The 18591-nt window shown below is 30.9% G+C and overlaps 1 protein-coding gene and 1 long non-coding RNA gene across 3 annotated transcripts; both read right to left on the reverse strand.

Annotated features, from left to right (window-relative positions):
- Positions 1-5240: 5240 nt before the first annotated feature.
- On the reverse strand, positions 5241-17075 carry LOC105786207 (uncharacterized). 2 transcript variants are annotated; one of them, XM_012612544.2, is made up of 5 exons: positions 16910-17075; positions 16321-16602; positions 15755-15973; positions 6630-6832; positions 5241-5474 (listed from the first exon to the last, which is right to left on the reverse strand). In XM_012612544.2, the coding sequence occupies exons 1-5, from the start codon at positions 16997-16999 to the stop codon at positions 5411-5413; spliced, it is 858 nt and encodes a 285-aa protein (XP_012467998.1). In that variant the 5' UTR covers positions 17000-17075; the 3' UTR covers positions 5241-5410. The 2 variants fall into 2 exon arrangements, with proteins under 2 accessions (XP_012467998.1, XP_012468000.1); XM_012612546.2 differs by having other exon boundaries at positions 16321-16572; positions 16910-17061.
- On the reverse strand, positions 11478-15748 carry LOC128043066 (uncharacterized). Its single transcript, XR_008198698.1, has 2 exons — positions 13983-15748; positions 11478-13829 (listed from the first exon to the last, which is right to left on the reverse strand). It is a non-coding gene; the product is annotated as an uncharacterized LOC128043066 (long non-coding RNA).
- Positions 17076-18591: the final 1516 nt, after the last annotated feature.

Genomic DNA, 18591 nt, shown 5'->3' on the forward strand with positions numbered 1-18591 from the left:
TAAATACCTAAATTCTAAAACATGCAAAAAAACACTAGAAAACTATTAATATTTCTCTAAAACAAAGATTGACACAAAGGTGAAAGTGTGCTAAAATATAAAACAAATATACAATCATCAGAGTCCGACGTGGGTTCAAGTGTAATAAGTGAGGAACCAAGTGTCCTTGCATGTAACGTCCCATTGTCCCTTAGTCTTACTCTTATAGTTAAGTAAAAGTGTTGGGCCTTCGCCACATTTGTTGAGGGCCCTTCGATTGTTCTTAAAGGGTCTCAGTCTCCCAGTCTTCCTGGATTCTAACATGCAAATTTAATTTAAGACAACTCTTGGCAAGTCGTTCTCTAGAAGGAAAAATTTGCCCATTCGGGCTTGTCCTCCCTAACTTTTGGCAGTTGCTTTAATAAAGCACAAAGTGCTTTTTATGCCCCAAAAAGGAAGTTAATTACATATCACCTTTTAGTGTTAAAGCAAGATAATGACAAAAGTTTTAGAAAGTAAATAAGCAAGTGGAAACATGAATAGATAATAGAGTTTGCTACAAGCTTTTGAAACATTTTCTTTTAACTTCATTATTATATGAAACTAGTGTGCATTCACTGCAAATTTAACAAGTTTCATCTTCAAGAGGTTAATTTAAAACTTTATTTTAGAAAAAAACATTAATTTATTTTAAATTAAATTACACATTCATAAAATTAAAATTTAACCTGAATTTTTCTATGAATTAATAACAAAAATAAATAAATCTAATATTCAAATAAGGAACATATATCAATCCATAAAAAGACAAAGTTGACGTTCAACGAGAATAGTTGTGTTAGATATAAATTGACTTAAATTATATTACGATATTGATCACTCTACAATGTTTAAATTTATGATTAATTTACATATCTTTATTTGATCTAATTTGTTCTTTCTATAACTATAATCTCATTCAAGCACTTATTTTGATAATTAGTGTGACTTTTTAAAACATTTATTTTAATTTATAATGTTAAAGTATTCTCTTTTATTGTTATAATAGTACTTTTTATTAAAAATACATCAATATTTTATTGTAAAAATTAAATTATATTAAAATATAAAATTAAAATTTTAATATAAGCATATAATAGAAAAATCAAAACTCAATCACCCCATTTTCTTATAAGGTGAAAAGGAAAGAAGGACACTGTCCACGAAGCCTTTTATATAGTTTGTATACATACTTTTAGGATCAACGATATTGATTATTGCCCCGCTTGTCTACCACATAGGGTTGAAATTGTCAACATTGTCAGGCATTTTCAAACATGTCATCAAACTTTATGTTAACCATCTTTCATGTTGGGTACAAATTGATATCAGATCCAATTTGATATTTGACTCTAAATTTAATCAGTGCTAGAAGTAATGTTATGTTGAGTTTTAATTACTAAGATAAGAAATGTTTTCGTTCTACTGAATCTTGATCAAAGAGAATATTTATTATCTTAACACCTTATACAGTAAGTGAACTTAAGTTCTAACATTTGAAAATTTAAGACTCTTAACCAAGTAACGCACTTATTATTACAAAAGTAATACACTCTCGAATCAAGCTTTTATCAAACAAAATAAGTGCTCTCAACTCAATACAAAATCTATTTCAATTGTATACTTTATACATATACGGACTTGTTAGCATAATCAATTATCCCTTGAAATAAATAAGATAAATATTGCATAAATCTCTAAAATAGGTCTTCCGTTAGTTAAGAATATTTTTCCTTTAAAATGGTAGAATTTAATCTTCTCCTTAGTTTAGAGGATATCCAATTTCAATAAATTTTCAAGATACCATACACAAGTAGATTGGATATGAAGAATGGATTGACAAGCATCACAATCAATCAAGTAGATATCAGCCCAAACATATACATGGCAGTTCAATGTAACCAATGCTACAAGTAATTGGCTTTGATTCGGGTACTGGTCAAGGCACTGGATGAAAAATGCCTCAACATCTCATAATTTCTATGATATTTGTCTGATTATGGTATTTGTTAAATTTATTGGCTGAGCAAAATATTATAGGCAACATAATTATAATTTATAGTAAGTGTCTTACATTATTAATCTATACTATATTAAGCACTTATTTTAGTTAGTGTCATTAGTCAATTGAACACTAATTCAATTGGATAATGACGAAAATAATTTATTTTATAAAGTATATTATATTATTTTGAGGATATTTTATTATTTTATATTTTCTATATAAAAAGAAAACAAAATATAGATATATAATGGAATTTGAACCTAAACTTTTATAATTTTTGACATTTATACTTTACCATTCAACTAAAATTTCATTTGTTATTTATATAAATTTTTTATAAATATATTTAATACATAATTCTATTTTTAACCGACATTGTGATTTGCCATATTCTAGTTACTATATAATGCATTTGATGAATTGGTGTTATGAGTTAACTCGACACTAACTCAATTAGAGAAATTACTCAAAAACTATTTTCTAATAAAGGAATGAATATTAATATAATAGGGTTTTCGCGCATTACTATTTTTATATAAAATGTTTAAATAAAATTACTAAAATACAATGTCTAACCAATAAGTGTTGAGTGTAGTGATAAAACACATTGCACTCTCAGAATGTAGGTTTGAACTTTAAAGACAACATTTTTTAAAAGGGTAGCCACAAACCCAAACATAGACAGTAAAATGAACATGAAGGATACCCAAAACAAAAAAAATACAATGTCTAGAACCCAAACCTAAGGAAAGTTTATATATAAGCTACTTACTTTTTGACCTATAATTCAATCATTAATTATATTTGGTACACTTGTAATGAAAATTTTTTTACTCCCCAAGCGAGGATGAGATTTTACCATGTATCCTTAAGTTGTATTTAAAAATTAAAAGTAAATAAATAGGACATAGGACATATGATGAAATGTTAAGCTCGCTTGTAGAATTAAAAATTTCCATCGCCCTAAATTTAATATTATATTTTTCTTTCACTCACATCGTAAGTGTAACAAAATCTAGTATATTTTGATATTTTTACTATCAGTTCCATAACTACTTTGTTTTCAAAATACATATTTCAACCCTAATTTTAATATTTCAGATGCAAGATATCATTTTAGTGTTAATCCATATCGGATGCATTAGAAATCAAAATTTTGTAGTCAGATCTGTAGAAATTTAGTAAAACAGGACTCTCTCTATTGCTAGACATCTGGAAGGGCCCGTAAATTCGTCTGCATTTCTTTGGATCAATCAGGCCCAAAATAAACACACACTACGGGCTCAAATCAACAATGCGATGCCTTTCAAAATTAGATACAACCATGACCTAACAACATTAAAAAATATATATATGTTTTTTAATAATAAAAAAAGAGCTTGGCTGAAAATTTTAAAAATTAAAAATAATACAAAGATCACTAGAAGAAAAGATGGTAGAGTTTTGAAGCTGTTGAAAACTGCTGACTAGTCAAGTCAACCCATTTTCTTCCCTATAGATATGTTTTAGTGAGGCTATTGTGAAGACCTGCAATGGTTAACAAGAGCTGTTTCCATTATTTTCACTAATTGAAAACATAAACTTTTAATTTTTAAATGAGTTGACCTTGATTCAAAATCATATACACAAAAATAATCTTCTTTTTCAACCTTTTTAAATATCAAATTTATTTTCATGGTTCATTATTATAGGAAAATAGGTATCAAACATGGTTTTACCAATGGAAACAAATTTTCTTAATATAATTATATTATTTTATTAAAAAATAATTTTATTGGTATCATATATAATTATTATACACTAAGCTGTTGGTATATTAAATTTTAATAAAAGGAAAGGGGAAATAAATGAAACATGATATATAAACTTGTTTTGTAAAGAGTCATTTTGTAGCAAGAGATATTTGATGAGACATATGGAGGGCTTTCCATGACGATATGATTAGTATCCAATGTCCATCAATTGCTCACATAAAAACACCAAGTCTTTGCTTTTTTTACTTCATTGATGAGTCCAAAGCAAAAACATCTATATTCAAACCTTTAGTTTGGTTTAAATGGAATCGTGTAAAGGTTTTTGCACTTGTTATGTAAGAATTGATAAGATTGACGCTTTTCATAACAACATTCAAAAAAAAAAAATTTAGATTTTACATTTAGGGTCTAAAAATGTTACTAGTGAAAATTTTGAAAAAAAATATTAAAACATGTTACCATCATTTCATCTCTACTAACAATGTATCAAATATGACTTAATGATATTATAAGCCTCCAAACGGTTTCAAAAAAAATCCATTAAGCCCTTCTGAATTATTTGCACCCAACTGAGCTCCTGAACTAATATGCCTATTGATTGACGTTGACGGTTAGTATTTAACAACAACGCTGATGTGACCGTTAACAGACATCATTTTATCACCATTTGTTTACATGACAGTGCCACGTCATCATTAGTTGACGTCAGTAAAAATAAAATATATTTAAATAAGTACACAATGAACCTGGACAAATTAGTTGTTCAGGTTTATTTGAATCAGAACATCTTTTGTCTAGATTCATTCTAAAATTATAAAAACATAAAAATTTAAAAATTATAAAATTTTAAATTTATAATAATTATTTGAATTTAATCTTAAATCATAAAATTTTACAAAATTTCTAAAAAATAATTTATAAAACACCTTATAGATTTAGAAAAAAAATAATTTATAGAAATTGTTAGAAATTAATTAAAACCATAAAATTTTATAAAAATAATTTATTTGTATAAAATTTTATAAAATTATTTTCTCATTTTTGTTAAATTATTTTTCTAATATAACTTGCAAATTGAAAAATGAGAGGCAAAAATATAATAGAAAAATTGTTAATTTTGATTTTATGATATAAGTTGCTTTTTGGTTTAAAATACAAAAATAATAAATTATTCCTTTTATAGATTTATAAAATTTTAAGTTTTTCATAATTTTATTTTTTATAATTCCAGAATGTATCTAGACAAGCGGGTGTCGAGATTCAAATGAATCCAGATTTACTATGTACTTGTTTTAAAACTATTTTTATTTTTATTTTTGAATTGACGATGATCAGCAAATGGTGCTAACATGACTATATTAACAACCACGTTAGCATTGTCATTAAACACTAACAATCAACATCAGTCAAAGGGCCTATTTAGTTTAAGAATTCAATTAAGTGCAAAAAATTGAGAAGGGATATTTTTGAAAAAATTCGAGTGCTTATAATACCATTAAATCTATCAAATATACATTACTAAAACACAAATACCATCTCAAAAACTTTAAATATACATTTAAAGTAATCACCATTGTCCATCTATAACTTTCATCACAACAAATACCATCTCAAAAATTCGATTCCAATCTTCTTACCCTGTAACATCTCTTCCCTCTACAAAAGACGATTGAAGCCATTGTGGACAGTGGTGAAAGCTGAAGTTGCAAAAGATATGAGATTTAAAATTCAATTGTGATCCAATGAAATGCTATTGGAGTTATTAAACAACTGAGTTCAAAGTCGTGTGAAAACTCATAGAGTTGCTGAAGAAGACAACATATTTGGTATTAGAGGAGTATTGTTTCACTTCTGTACTAAAGCTTGTATTCGCCTTTCCGGTTTGTACCACCACTTATGGCAATAAATACGATGTTTTTTTTTAATCATTTCTTAATGCCCTCTCTATCTCTACCAATATTTTTCTTTTTGATAATTTTTATATTATCTATATCAACAATATTTTATTAGTTTTTAAAATTTTGGAAAAAGAAGTCTGATTCTAAACCACTTGAAACAACCTTATGGACAACGCACTCCCAAAAGAAGTATTACTTATAGAACAGCCAAACACCTCCCAAATAAAAAATAATACTAACTTTTTTTAAATTTATTAATCACAGGAGAAAATATTATAAAAGAAATGAAGATATATATAAGAGTTTAAAATTCTAAAATTCCAATAACAAAGACTTCTTATGCATTATTATACATTGATAAAGCCCAGCCGATCTCTACATGATGGAAGACTTTTTATGCAAAATTACCAACATTAAATTTAACAACTTTCACCACTAATGTTTTATATGGTAAGGGTAATACATCAACACTTCTTATGGGTGCTATAGTTAGTAAATTCCACTGCTCATGTAGTAAGAATAACAATACATGAGGTAGTATACACATGACCAAATTCAAAGACCATAACTGAAGAGAATTAGCAACATCACAGCACCACCAAAGTAACTCCTATATGATTACCCCTACAAATAACACAATGGAGGCTCACTATCATACCGGCCAAGATTGGCCGACTTACAGTCTACCCACCGGCTATACACCCATGAAAAGGAAGATAACGCGTGTGAAAACAAGAAAAGAGATCAAGCAAGATCAAAGAAGCGAGGTCAAGGACACGAAAGCTAAACTGCTATCACAAGATATGCCATAAGTAGCCATATAATGCATGAAGATAAGCAGAAAATAAAGTACAAACACAGACAAGTTGTGCTAGGAAATAAAATACAGCACATTTTGTCAAGTGAGAAAGAACACAGGGCATATCTTCAAATAGTAGTGGCAATTTAGCTTACTGTTCTTGTTCATGCTTCTTGTCATCGTCACTGATAATCTTCCCACATAAAGCATCATTCTGCACCTTGAGTACTTTATTTTCAATTCTTAATTTTGCATTCTCCTCTGCAAGCTGTGGTAAGTTACAATTAGGATTGGCATTCTTCCTCAATGATGCATTTTCATCTTTTAGCTTCTCGTTTTCAAGCCTCATTGGATCAGCCTAAAATGAAAACTACCCTGTTAAAAATCTATACAATCATATTTAAGCTCTAACATGTATGAATGTGAGCAATTGTTATACTTTCAGAATGAGATTACAATCATTTAAGCAAAAGTCTACAAGCAGAACCCATATGAAATCAATAATAAACTACCTTTAGCTTTTGGAGTCAACAGTAATAATAATATGGATTTTTACATAACACCTGCATGCGTCTATAAAATTAATCAAAAGAGATAATAGAAATGTAGGAAAACTGTTGAGGGCACAAATCCACATAAAATACTAGTATAATTATGACAGGTCCCGGTCCAAGCTATGAATGAATTGATTATTCTGCTTAGGGTGAGAACAAAGCCACAATTGATTTTCTAGAAATCAGATTGCCTCTTTATTGCCTCTTTATATCCACGTTCATGACTTGGAGAATTAGGATAACAACTAAAACAAATAACTGCATGATCTTTCAAAATAAAAACAGAATATAAAATAAGTAATCCTATTCTTATGCAGCAAGCTGTTGACCACACGCTCACTAAGCAGACTTCATGGCTTTCATTGACTATACTTGGGATTGCTCTTGGGTACACGTAGAAAACGACGTGGCGCATCAAATTATTAGCAAGTTTTGGATAACTGGTTAGCAATTTATTCGTATTGGACAACATAAAATCCCTTCAGCATAACAATGCCTGCAAGTAAATAGAAATGTCGACTAACTAATGTAAATATTAGCAATTTATTTAGTTTAGGATAACTACCAACTTATTTTTGAATTGAACAACCTAAGATTCCTTCAGCACAACAATGAGATTGGTAGGGTGTTAAAAATTAAACAGAACATGACAGCGAGATTGAGTTCTACAATAGCAAAACTGAAACTGGTGGGGAATCATTCTCATTTGGACAGAGGAATGGTACCCCGACGTGGTGATAAAAAAAATATCACTAGGTCAATTAGATTAAAGTTTGTATATTGTGTATTTGTGTAAAATGCAATGTCTAAGGATTGAACCCAAGCCTAAAAAGTGTTTATCATTTTACCTATAGCTCAATTGTTCAGTGTAACAAAATCTAGAATTTATTAATGAAATCATATATATTCATTTCAATTTTTATGTATTTCTTGATCTACTATTTATAGCAAGATAAATTGTATTTTTAATGTATTTATTTTACCTAATTATCGGATAAAATACTATTAAATTTGGATTTTCTTATCAGGAATGAAATTAGTATGTTGAATTCAAACTCTTAAAAAAGGGCTAAATTGAACAAAAAGCAAAGAGGAGGGCTTGATTGAAAGATTAAAGATTCAAAGAACTAGATAAAATTGAAGGGTTGAAATTTTTTTAAAAAGTGGTTGAATAAAGATTGAATGATTTTTATATTGTTGCAATTCGTAATTAGTTTAAATTCTAGTTTAAATTTAATTTTAAAATTTGAATTATTTAGTGATAATATTTAAAATTATTTAGTGAAAATATTTAGTATTATTTAGTGATAATATTTAGAAAAAATCTAGCTAAATTTTAGTACTAAAAATGTGTATAAATGCCTAGGGACTACAGTCAATTGAACATACATTTTGCCTTTCGCATTTAATAAATCTCTATTTTTTTTCCTTCCCGCGTCACCTTTCTATTTTGCTGTTTCATTCTTTTTTTTTTATTTACTTTCAACTTTTAGTTTAATTATCTTTCAAGGCTTTTTTCCTTCCCACTTTGCACAATTCCACAAATTTATTTTCAAAGCATGACTTTTTCCATGATTAACTAATTACCTTTCAGCTTTAGCCCAAAAATTGCTCCAATAAAACAATAGTGAGATACGAGCCCGCTCAAAAAACCTCTCAACATAGTATTTTCTATCTCTCCAGTATATGGGATAGTACAAATTCATCCCTTAAAGTTGATTCAGCTTCGATTCAAAAAGTGTACGTTGGGTTGGAGTTGTTTGGCATACAGTTGGGAAGACGAATCGGCCGTGCTATGTTCAAATTCCAGCGAACAAATTGGTGTGTCTAGGTGGGAAAAGCCAGTTGGATTCCATCAAGTGAGATAGAGATTGGATTTAAACGACTCACTCGGTTGAGGCCGTTGATTTGAGTTGGATTTTTCAGATTGCAAGGCTATCGAAATCTTAAATTGCGAACACGTGTATCGTAGTTAAAAATTTGGCAAGAGTCAATTTGCAGGTCGTACCGGGATTGACTACATAAGGAAAAGTTGGTGACTGGACATTTTTGGTTATTATAACTAGTTTATTGCTTGGAAGGAAAAATCTATTTCAAAAATCAATTCAAGATTGGAGTACACCGAGGCTAAGGCTAAGCTTAAAAAAATATTTTATTTATCCATTTATTTTATTTTCTTAAATTTATTTATTTTTTACATTTTAGAATGTTTTATTTTTTTCGTATTTTCTTCTTTTATTATCTTAATCAATTTAAACCCCCCATTTTTATTTTTCTTTTCAACATTTCTATACATAGGCCGTGGGTACAACTGTGACCGCAAAATCGATTCTGGTCACGAAAAAAGGCGAAATTAGATAGCCAACCCCTGTGGATTCGACCCTACTGTTCTATACTGCTAATTACTGTTATTTTGTAATAGAAATTTATATTTGGTGGTTTTGACGCCCATCAAATTTTGGCGCCGTTGTCAAGGACATTTAAAGATTCAGATAGAGGAAAAGGAAAACCCGAGCGGAGAAACTTGAATACGTTTCAATCCACCTATGATGAAGGAATTCAGAAAATGCTTCAAGATCAAAGAGCAAAGGTTGAAATCTTTCTATAAGAACTTTCAAGTGCTCGTAATGGAAGAATTAATTCTTAAGAAACCAAATGAATAATACTCAGGTCGTCAAGCTAACGACATTAAACAAAAACGCTTTATGGGAGGCAACTCATATTTATCTTTATTTATTTAATTTAATTTTGAATTCTAGTTTAATTTGAGAATTAAATAAAATATTGTTTAATACATTTTCTCGCGTTATATTTCAGGTACACGAACTGCTAGAAGCAATAAAGTCTTTCAACGAAAACACGATCCGGCTACTAGAGAACAAGAGGAGCAACCACCTTCTACTTTAGATGAACGACTTCATCGCATTGAAGCTCACCTCGAAACAATGGAAGTCAACATCTCAAGCATCCTCAACATGCTACAAATTGATCCCTCCCACCGTCCTTCGACCCATTGAATATACACGGAGAATACACTTGATCATTCTATTCATTATTGTTTTAAAATTGCATATTGAGGGCAATGTGGGCTAAGTAGGGGAATTTTGGATCATGCCATACTTTCTTTTTGCATGTGTTTTGCTAAGAATAATTTTTTTTAATTCATTTCGGAAATAAAACTCTAATTCTTATGTTTAGGTTACTTAAATAAGTGGGTGAATCATGAGTAACTATTGCTTGTTTGATCAATGAACATTTTGTAGAATTGAAAATGTGATGCCTTAGTCAAATATTTCATGAAAATTGTTGGTTTTGTTGAACTTGTCTAATGAAAGTACCCGTTTAAATAAATAACTAAGTTTGCAAATAGCTTGGTTAAGAGTGAAGATTCAAAAATGTAACCAAGTTGAGTAACTGAGATAAGGTGTTTGGGTTGTCATCTCATTTCGTGTCAAAAGGTTTGTTGACGAGCCGAAACTTCTAACACTCTGCTACCTGAGCTGCCTTAAGAAAGGAGAAATAAATCGATTAGGGACATGTAAAATTGAGTAACAGGGATGAGGTGTTTGGGTTGTCATCTCGATTTGCGTCAAAAGGTTTGATTATGTCTCGAATTCGTTAAAAATAAAAAGTTAAATAAAGAGAATGTGTCGGGTTGATTAACTGGGGTGAGGTGCTTGAGTTGTCATCTCACTTCACGTCAAAAGACTTGACTATGTTTGAAAATAAATAAATAAATAATTAAAACAATATATAAATGAAAGTATATATTGGGTAAGATCGTTTCGCATGTTTGATTAAAACCTAAATCTAGTGAAATAGTTGAATTTGACATACCGTTCGAGATTTTATAAAATGCTTATTGATTGAGTTTTAACAATTTTTTTTTATTCATCTAACTGTTTGAAGTATGCTTGACTAGGAAAGGGGGTTTTGATTTTGAAAGGGATTGACGAATTATTTTTAGCGGATATCATGCTTGAGGACAAGTATCAGCTAAGTAGGGGGAATTTGATAGCAAGATAAATTCGTGTTTTTAATGTATTTATTTTTGGCTAATTATCGGATAAAATGCTATTAAATTTGGATTTTTCTTATCAAGAATAAAGTTGGTGTGTTGAATTAAAACTCTTACAAAAAAAGGGACTAAATTGAAACAAACAGTAAAGAGGAGGGCTTGATTGAAATATTGAAGATTCAAAGATGACTGGATAAAAATTGAAGGGTTGAAGATTTTTCTAAAAAGTGGTTGGATAAAGATTGAAAGATTTTTTATATTGTTACAATTCGTAATTAGTTTAAATTCTAGTTTAAATTTGATTTTAAAATTTGAATTATTTAGTAATAATATTTAGGATTATTTAGTGATAACATTTAGAAAAACCTAGCTAAATTTTAGCATTAAAAGTGTGTATAAATACCTAGTAGCTACAGTCAATTGAACACACACTTTACCTTTCACATTTAATAAATTCTCTATTTTTTTTCCTTTCCTGGATCACATTTATATTATGTTGTTTCATTCTTTTTTTTTTCTTTACTTTCAACTTTTGGTTTAATTATCTTCCAAGGCCCTTTCCCTTCCCACTTTGCACAATTCCACAAATCTATTTTCAAAGTATGACTTTTTTCATGATTAACTAAATCCCTTTTAGCTTTAGCTCGAAAATTGCTCCAATAAAACAATCGTGAGATACGAGCCCACTCAAAAAACCTCTCAACATAGTATTTTCTATCTCTCCGGTGTATGGGATAGTACAAATTCGTCCCTTAAAGTTGATTTAGCTTCGGTTCAAAAATTGCACGTTGGGTTGGAGTTGTTTAGGGTACAGTTGGGAAGACAAATCAGTAATGCTGTGTTCAAATTTCCGTGAACAAATTGGCATGTCTAGGTGGGAAAAGTCAGTTGGATTTTGTCAAGGGAGATAGAGATCAGATTTAAACGACCCACTCAATTGAGATCGTTAATTCTAGTTGGGCTTCTCAGATCGTAAGGCTGTCGAAATCTTAAATTGTGAACAAATGTATCGCATTTGGCAAGAGTCAATTTGTAGGTTGTACCGGGATTGACTACATAAGGAAAAGTTGGCGATCGAGGCGTTTTTGGTCGTTATAATCAACTTATTGCTTGGAAGGGAAAATCTATTTCAGGGACCAATTCAAGATTAGAGTACACCGAGGCTAAGGCTAAGCTTAAAAATATATTTTATTTATCCATTTATTTTATTTTCTTAAATTTATTTATTTTTTGCATTTTCGAATCTGTTTTATTTTTTTTGTATTTTCTTCTTCTATTATCTTAACCAATTTAAACCCCCCATTTTTATTTTTATTTTTATTTCAGCATTTCTACCCATAGGTCATGGGCACGACTGTGACCGCGACATCGATTCTGGTCACAAAAAAGGCAAAATTAGATAGCTAGTCCCTGTGGATTCGACCCTACTGCTCTATACTGCTAATTACTGTTATTTTGTCATAGAAATTTATATTTGGTGCTTTCAACACCCATCAACTATATAATAATATATTTGCTTATTACATTAAAAAATAAAAAAAGAAATTACTAAAGTAAAAAATAATCCAAATGAAAATTAAAAAAAAACAAAACATAAAAAGAAACAAAAGAAAGAATAGGCAAACTGTAAAACGGTAAAAACAAAAAAGATAAAGGGAACCAAACTGCCAAAATGATATATAACTCTAAGCCCCAAACTTTATAGTTCCATTAATTGACAAAAATATTTTAAAATCTTTAACTCTTCAAGTCCACACTCATAATTACAAAATGCATCCTAGAACAAAAATATTAATATTAGTTTACAGGCTTTATTACAAGGCCATAAATTTTGTGGTTAATATAAAAGCTTTAGTTCACAGCCCAAAAGGAGAGGCTCTTTTTATCCAAACTAACATGACAAGATCCCAGGCGACAATACTCAAAACAATACAGTGACACAAAGTCTAACTCCCAGATAAGTGGAGACTAGAAGGAGATACAAACCCAGTTGAACTAGATCCCATTAGAAATATTGAACTAAGCCCAATTGCTTTAGGGATCCCATTAACTGTTCCTTTCTAACTTTGCCTTGATTTAAGGTTCCTCTATATCCTATTTCAAAGGCATCAGTTTATACTATTTTAGGAGAGATTGGACCTGTTAAGTGTAGATAAGGTAACTCTAAAATTCATAATTTTTTATCTATACAACTATACCTGTATAAACTTTTGGCTAAGGGTGTGGCTGTTTTTGAGACATTCATATAAAAGCTTGGAAAATTTGCTATGACTTAGATAGATATCTAGTAGAATCATACCTACCTCTGAATGTTTGTAGAAAACTGAATGATTACAACTACTCTTCTTTAAATCAAAAGCTTGGACCACCTCACTAAGTTGGGCAATCCAAGTTCGAGGAGTTTGTTTCAGAACATATAAAGATTTTCGAATATGACAAACTTTCCCTTTCTCCCCCTGAGCAACAAAACCAGGTGGTTGCTCTATATAGACTTCTTCATGGAGATCACTATGTAACAAAGCATTCTTTATATCCAGCTGATGCCAGGGCCAATCATATGGAGCTACCATGGAGATGAACAATTGAACAGAAGCTAGTTTAGCAATTGGAGAGAATGTTTGAATAGACAATTCCATAAGTTTAAGCATATCCTTCACCAACAAGTCGAGCCACGTATACATCCAGATTTCTTACCGCAAACGCCCATTTACATCCGATAGCTTTCTTATTTGTAGGCAAATTTACTGAATCACAAGTATTATTATCCAGAGCCACCATTTCTTCTACCATAACATCATGTCAACCAGAATGAGACAAGGCTTCATTAATAGTTTTAGGAATTGTAACAGAATCTAATAATGCAATTAAAGAACTAGAAGAAGACAACGGACCATAGAAAACAAAAGATAAAATGGGATAGGTACATTGATGTTTACCTTTTCAAGGAGCAATAGGTAGATCAAGACTGGGATCTAGGTCACTCGTGATTGGATCTTCCGATGAAGGAACTGGTGGAGTACATGAGTTAGGAGGCTTTTGTCTTTGAGAATAGGCTTGAACAATAGGAGGTTGAGTAGATGTTTGATCTAGTACTACTGGTGGAGGCAAAAAATGGTGGCGAGATGACTGTTCACGCACCCCTATGCGTAAGTGCATGGTGGGGCATATGGCTTTAGGCGGCACATTAGCCTCATATGCGAGACTTTTGTTGGCTATAAACAACAAATTGGCTGAAAAGACGCTACCACTCCTTATGCAAACAATGCACACCAACGATCATTGGAAAAGAAACCCACAAAAAATTATTTTGAGATGGAAGCGACGAAACACGAACCAAAAAATTGATTCGAAAGGCTCTGATACCATGAAACAAATTTTAAAGAACTTAAAAGAAGAGGGAAACTGATGTTCTCTAAACTTGTATTTCATTCTATCAAGGATTACATATATATCTAGGATTAATAGTAAAATGAAAGAAAATAAAATAAATAAATCAAATCCAACCCCTAAAAATCTGCTATGTAATCTACATAATCGTTATAAGTTTGCCATTTAATATTATACACAAATATTCTGTAACATAAAATAGTTTAAAAGAGGTCTCCTAATTAGCGACTATATAGAATCAAAAAGGGAGGAATCTAGTTGTAACCCAATTAAAAGATGTCTCCTGCATTAATCTCATCTTTGTAATTTGAATGGTAAGGGTTTTCCTAAAAGTTCTTATGCCCTAAAACCAATTGGACTGATAAGGTCAATCCAATAATTCTTTATCCCCCCTAGCACCTAGGCTTGTCAGTAGCCTTACTGGGAAAGATTCATTTAAGGAACTAAGTTAAATTGAACAACTAGGACTTGCAGAATAAGAGTTCTTCAAGTAGGAGTTCCAAGCTAGTTGTGATTCCACCCAATCTTCCACTATAATTAGTGGTTGGCCCAGCATTTCAATATTCAAGCAAATCCCAAGCATTTCTTTCGATCTCTAAAATACAAAGAATTGTATTTCAAGGTTGTTTTTTCTCTTTTTAAGAAAAACACCGTTTCCTCAAGGTTTTTCTTGTGCAATTTTAATCCCTAAGAAACCCTAAACCATTATGCCAAGTCTCATTGAGTTTCTCCAAATTAGCTTTTAGTCTTCTTAAGCCGAAACTCTTGGTTGAAAGCTCTTATTTGGCCAGAAGCAAACAGATAGTTACCTTTTGATTTAGATTAATAAATTTTCAAACTAGTAGAAATGAATAGTGGGCTTTACAAGGGTTTCAACAACCGTCTGCATAAATCAACATTAGAGGCGAAGCACTACGATTTGCTTGTGATCTTCGAGACACCATTCTGAAGACAAAGACATCTTCAAAGAAAGACAAACCAATTTGATTGATTGATTTCAAATTTGTTTTTAAGTTACACATACCACAAGTTGATCTTAACCTAACAATCTAAATAGATGTTTTTAATTTAATTAACTTCCACTTTATAACTAATTTGTTCTTAAATTGTTTTGAGCATAACACCGAGAACATCCCCGTGATCCAAACTTGCAAAAAAAAAAAATGTCATGGCTACATGGCTAGTACCCGAAGATAAGTACTACAAAAGCCAATATTAGTTCTCACTATTAAAACAGATAAGGAGTAAAACCATTAATTTCTTCATGTGGAATGAAAAATAATTGGACATGTATACTGAGTATAGAGAAGAAAAGACTTACTAAAAGCCCTGAAAGTGTTAGCACAAGAACATTTTGCTTCTCATGCTCGCGCTTAAGCTGAAGAAGATCATTCCTCAACTGTTCAATCTCTTTTTCTTGATCTCTCAAAGTTTGATTCATTAAAGAATAATCCTTTAGTAAGGAAGTATTCTCTTTCTTTAAAGAATCATTTTCGTCTTTAAGGTTCTCCACATTTGATTGCATTTCCATTTTGTGATTCTGCGTAGAAAGGAAAGACAAAATGTATTCGTGACTCAAACTAGAATATTCATCATTTCATTCAATTCAGTTAATGATCTTTTGCTTTTAAACCAACATTTTGAATTTCGCATGCTGCTATTTCAACCTGCCTATTTGAAATTTTAAATCAAAAAATCAAAGATGAACTTCTTTCAAATGGGAAGCAATTAAATTATTAGTAAGTTCATATTTCGCCTAATTCATATTTTATTTCACAATCAAAAACAAAAAAGGCAGAATAAATTGCATGAAAATTGATCCCTTTTCCTTTAGGTTGGACCCAAATTATTGCAAGAGAATGAGATAAGATGAGAAGATAGACTCACCTTACATCTTTCCCGATATGCCTGATCGATTCTCTTTTTCCTTAGAGCTCGCTCTGATCCAGATACGCTTAATAGGTTCCTTTTCAAAATAGAATGATTATTAGTAAGTTCCTTTAGGCTTGGAGAATGATTACTGATCTGGTTTGGGACAACTCCACTGCTTATTCCAGGCTGATTATGGCTCTGAGCCCAGTCGGGGTACAGAAAAGATCCATCCCATGGTTGTAGCGACGGAGAAGCTGATCTCCAATTCTGGGAAAAAAAACCCTCAGACTTGATCACCTACGCAACCGAATTGAAATATAGCTTCAATTTACGTATTCTATTATAAATCACCCAGAGCCTCAAGAAAAGATCTAGGAAATCATGTGTCTGGTTGTATGAAAAAATAGAAAATAACTAAGCAGATCTATAACCAAAAAAAAAAAACAGAGTAGGCGTGAAATAATTTGAGAATTTATGCGAAGGAAAAAAAAGATAAACAAGAGAGGAATAGAATAGAATTTCATCTGTTTATAGCAAGTCAAGGAACAAAGAATCGCTTAAAAAGAAAGAGAAAAACCATTGATTCTGACAAAGAAATGCTTACATCTTCATCAGCATCAGAGCAGCTTTCGCAGGGGAGCTTCTGAGAGGGATGAGGCTCCTCCCACGAAATTGTCTGAAAAATTTCTTCCATAGATTTGTTTTAGCAGCAGGAGAAGCATTCATCATCGCTAGTCCGCATATATATGACGAGATAATCGAAAATCAACAGAAAAATGTGCAACTACACTAAAGTCGATGGGCCCACCCTCGACGGTAACTATAGAAAGAGAGTCGCGAGGCGACAAACATGATCGCGCGATTTTGTCTAGTTGGACTGTTATAGTTTATATATTTTTTCACTTTTTTATTGCTTCGACCTTTAAATGATTTAGATTTAAAAGAGATTTTATGTTTTTTAATTTTAAAATTTTACTCATTAAATACTTGAATTTAACTCTCTAATATTTACATATTTTATCAATTTAATCTTAAATTTAAAAATTTAACCATATTAGTCTTTAATATTTATAAAATTTTTCATTTAATTTTAATTCTAAAAAAATAAAATAAATTAGGTCGAACATTTACAAAATTTGTTAATTTAATTCTAAAATATCTAAAGATTTTATTTTTGGATAAAAAATAAATCAGTCATTGGCAGCAGCAACAGCTAGAATGGTATTCGTAGTCGGCAGCTCCACCATTACCTCCTCTTCCTGCTTGCTTCTCAAAGAGCCCTTTGCTTTGAAACGCGGTTGTTACGCTCTTAGCTTCAACAACGGCAAACGATTATCCAAAGGTTATTTTCTTGCAATGCCATTTATAATCCCCAGGTTCAATCAAACATGAAGGTCAACCCGAAACCCTTGACTACAGAGTCTTCTTCGAAGATACTTGAGGGAAAAATGTATTTGTCCCAACTTTTTATTTTATTTTATTTGGAAGGTAATTGAGATTTAGTGGTGGTTTAGATTTCTCCTTGGCATGATATACCATTGCACTCGGGAGATGGTGTTTTAAACTTTATTGTGGAGGTCCCCCCAAAGAGTCAAGTGCAACAATGGAGATTGCTACTGATGAGTCATACACTACCATTAAACAGGGATTTTGAGTGTCTGTAATTTTTTAATCACTTCAATGCTTTTTGGGCTATATTCAGCACTTTGTTTCGGCTTCCTGCTATTCCACTACTTGGTTTCAGTATTTGACCGACTAGCATTTATTATGAAAAAATCGTTGTGAAGAAATAGCCCTGCAAGTCTTGATGTTTTCGTTTTCTTTCAATCTTTAGTTGATGTTGTTGAGATTGGTGATACCCGGCTTCATTAGCCATGATTGAAAGTTACAAAATACTTTTTAAATATTTTTTCATTTTTTAAACCCTAGGAATTAGAATTAACAAATTTTATAAACAAGGGCTAAAATTATTGAATTATTGATTTTAGGATCAAATTGATAAAACGAGGGCTAAAATTATTGAATTTTTAGTTCAAGACCAAATTGATAAAATGTGTAAACATTGGAGGACTTAATTTGTTATTAGACCAATAAAAAAAGGCCCAAGGTAAGTTCTTAACGGGTGACTAAAATTTTAAAACATTGGTGATGAAGTTGGGTGACCAAATTAGAACCTACCCAGAAGTTGAGTGACCACCCAGCTACTTTACCCTTTATTTTTACTAGCCGAGTATCTTTGAACTCAACCTGCATTACATGCAACAAACAAATACCTATGCAAGTTAG

The sequence above is a fragment of the Gossypium raimondii genome, chromosome 1 (genome assembly GCF_025698545.1).
Source record: "Gossypium raimondii isolate GPD5lz chromosome 1, ASM2569854v1, whole genome shotgun sequence".
Taxonomy (NCBI): Eukaryota; Viridiplantae; Streptophyta; class Magnoliopsida; order Malvales; family Malvaceae; genus Gossypium; species Gossypium raimondii.

Bases quoted from the DNA above. Each gene is read 5' to 3' on its own strand.
- LOC105786207 (XM_012612544.2), bottom strand. From the start codon at position 16,999: ATGGAAGAAATTTTTCAGACAATTTCGTGGGAGGAGCCTCATCCCTCT. The intron at 16,603-16,909 runs GTAAGCATTTCT...TCGGTTGCGTAG, and splicing joins GCTCTGATGCTGATGAAGAT to GTGATCAAGTCTGAGGGTTT. The intron at 6,833-15,754 runs GTAAGTCTTTTC...TTTTCATTTTAG, and splicing joins TAACACTTTCAGGGCTTTTA to GCTGATCCAATGAGGCTTGA.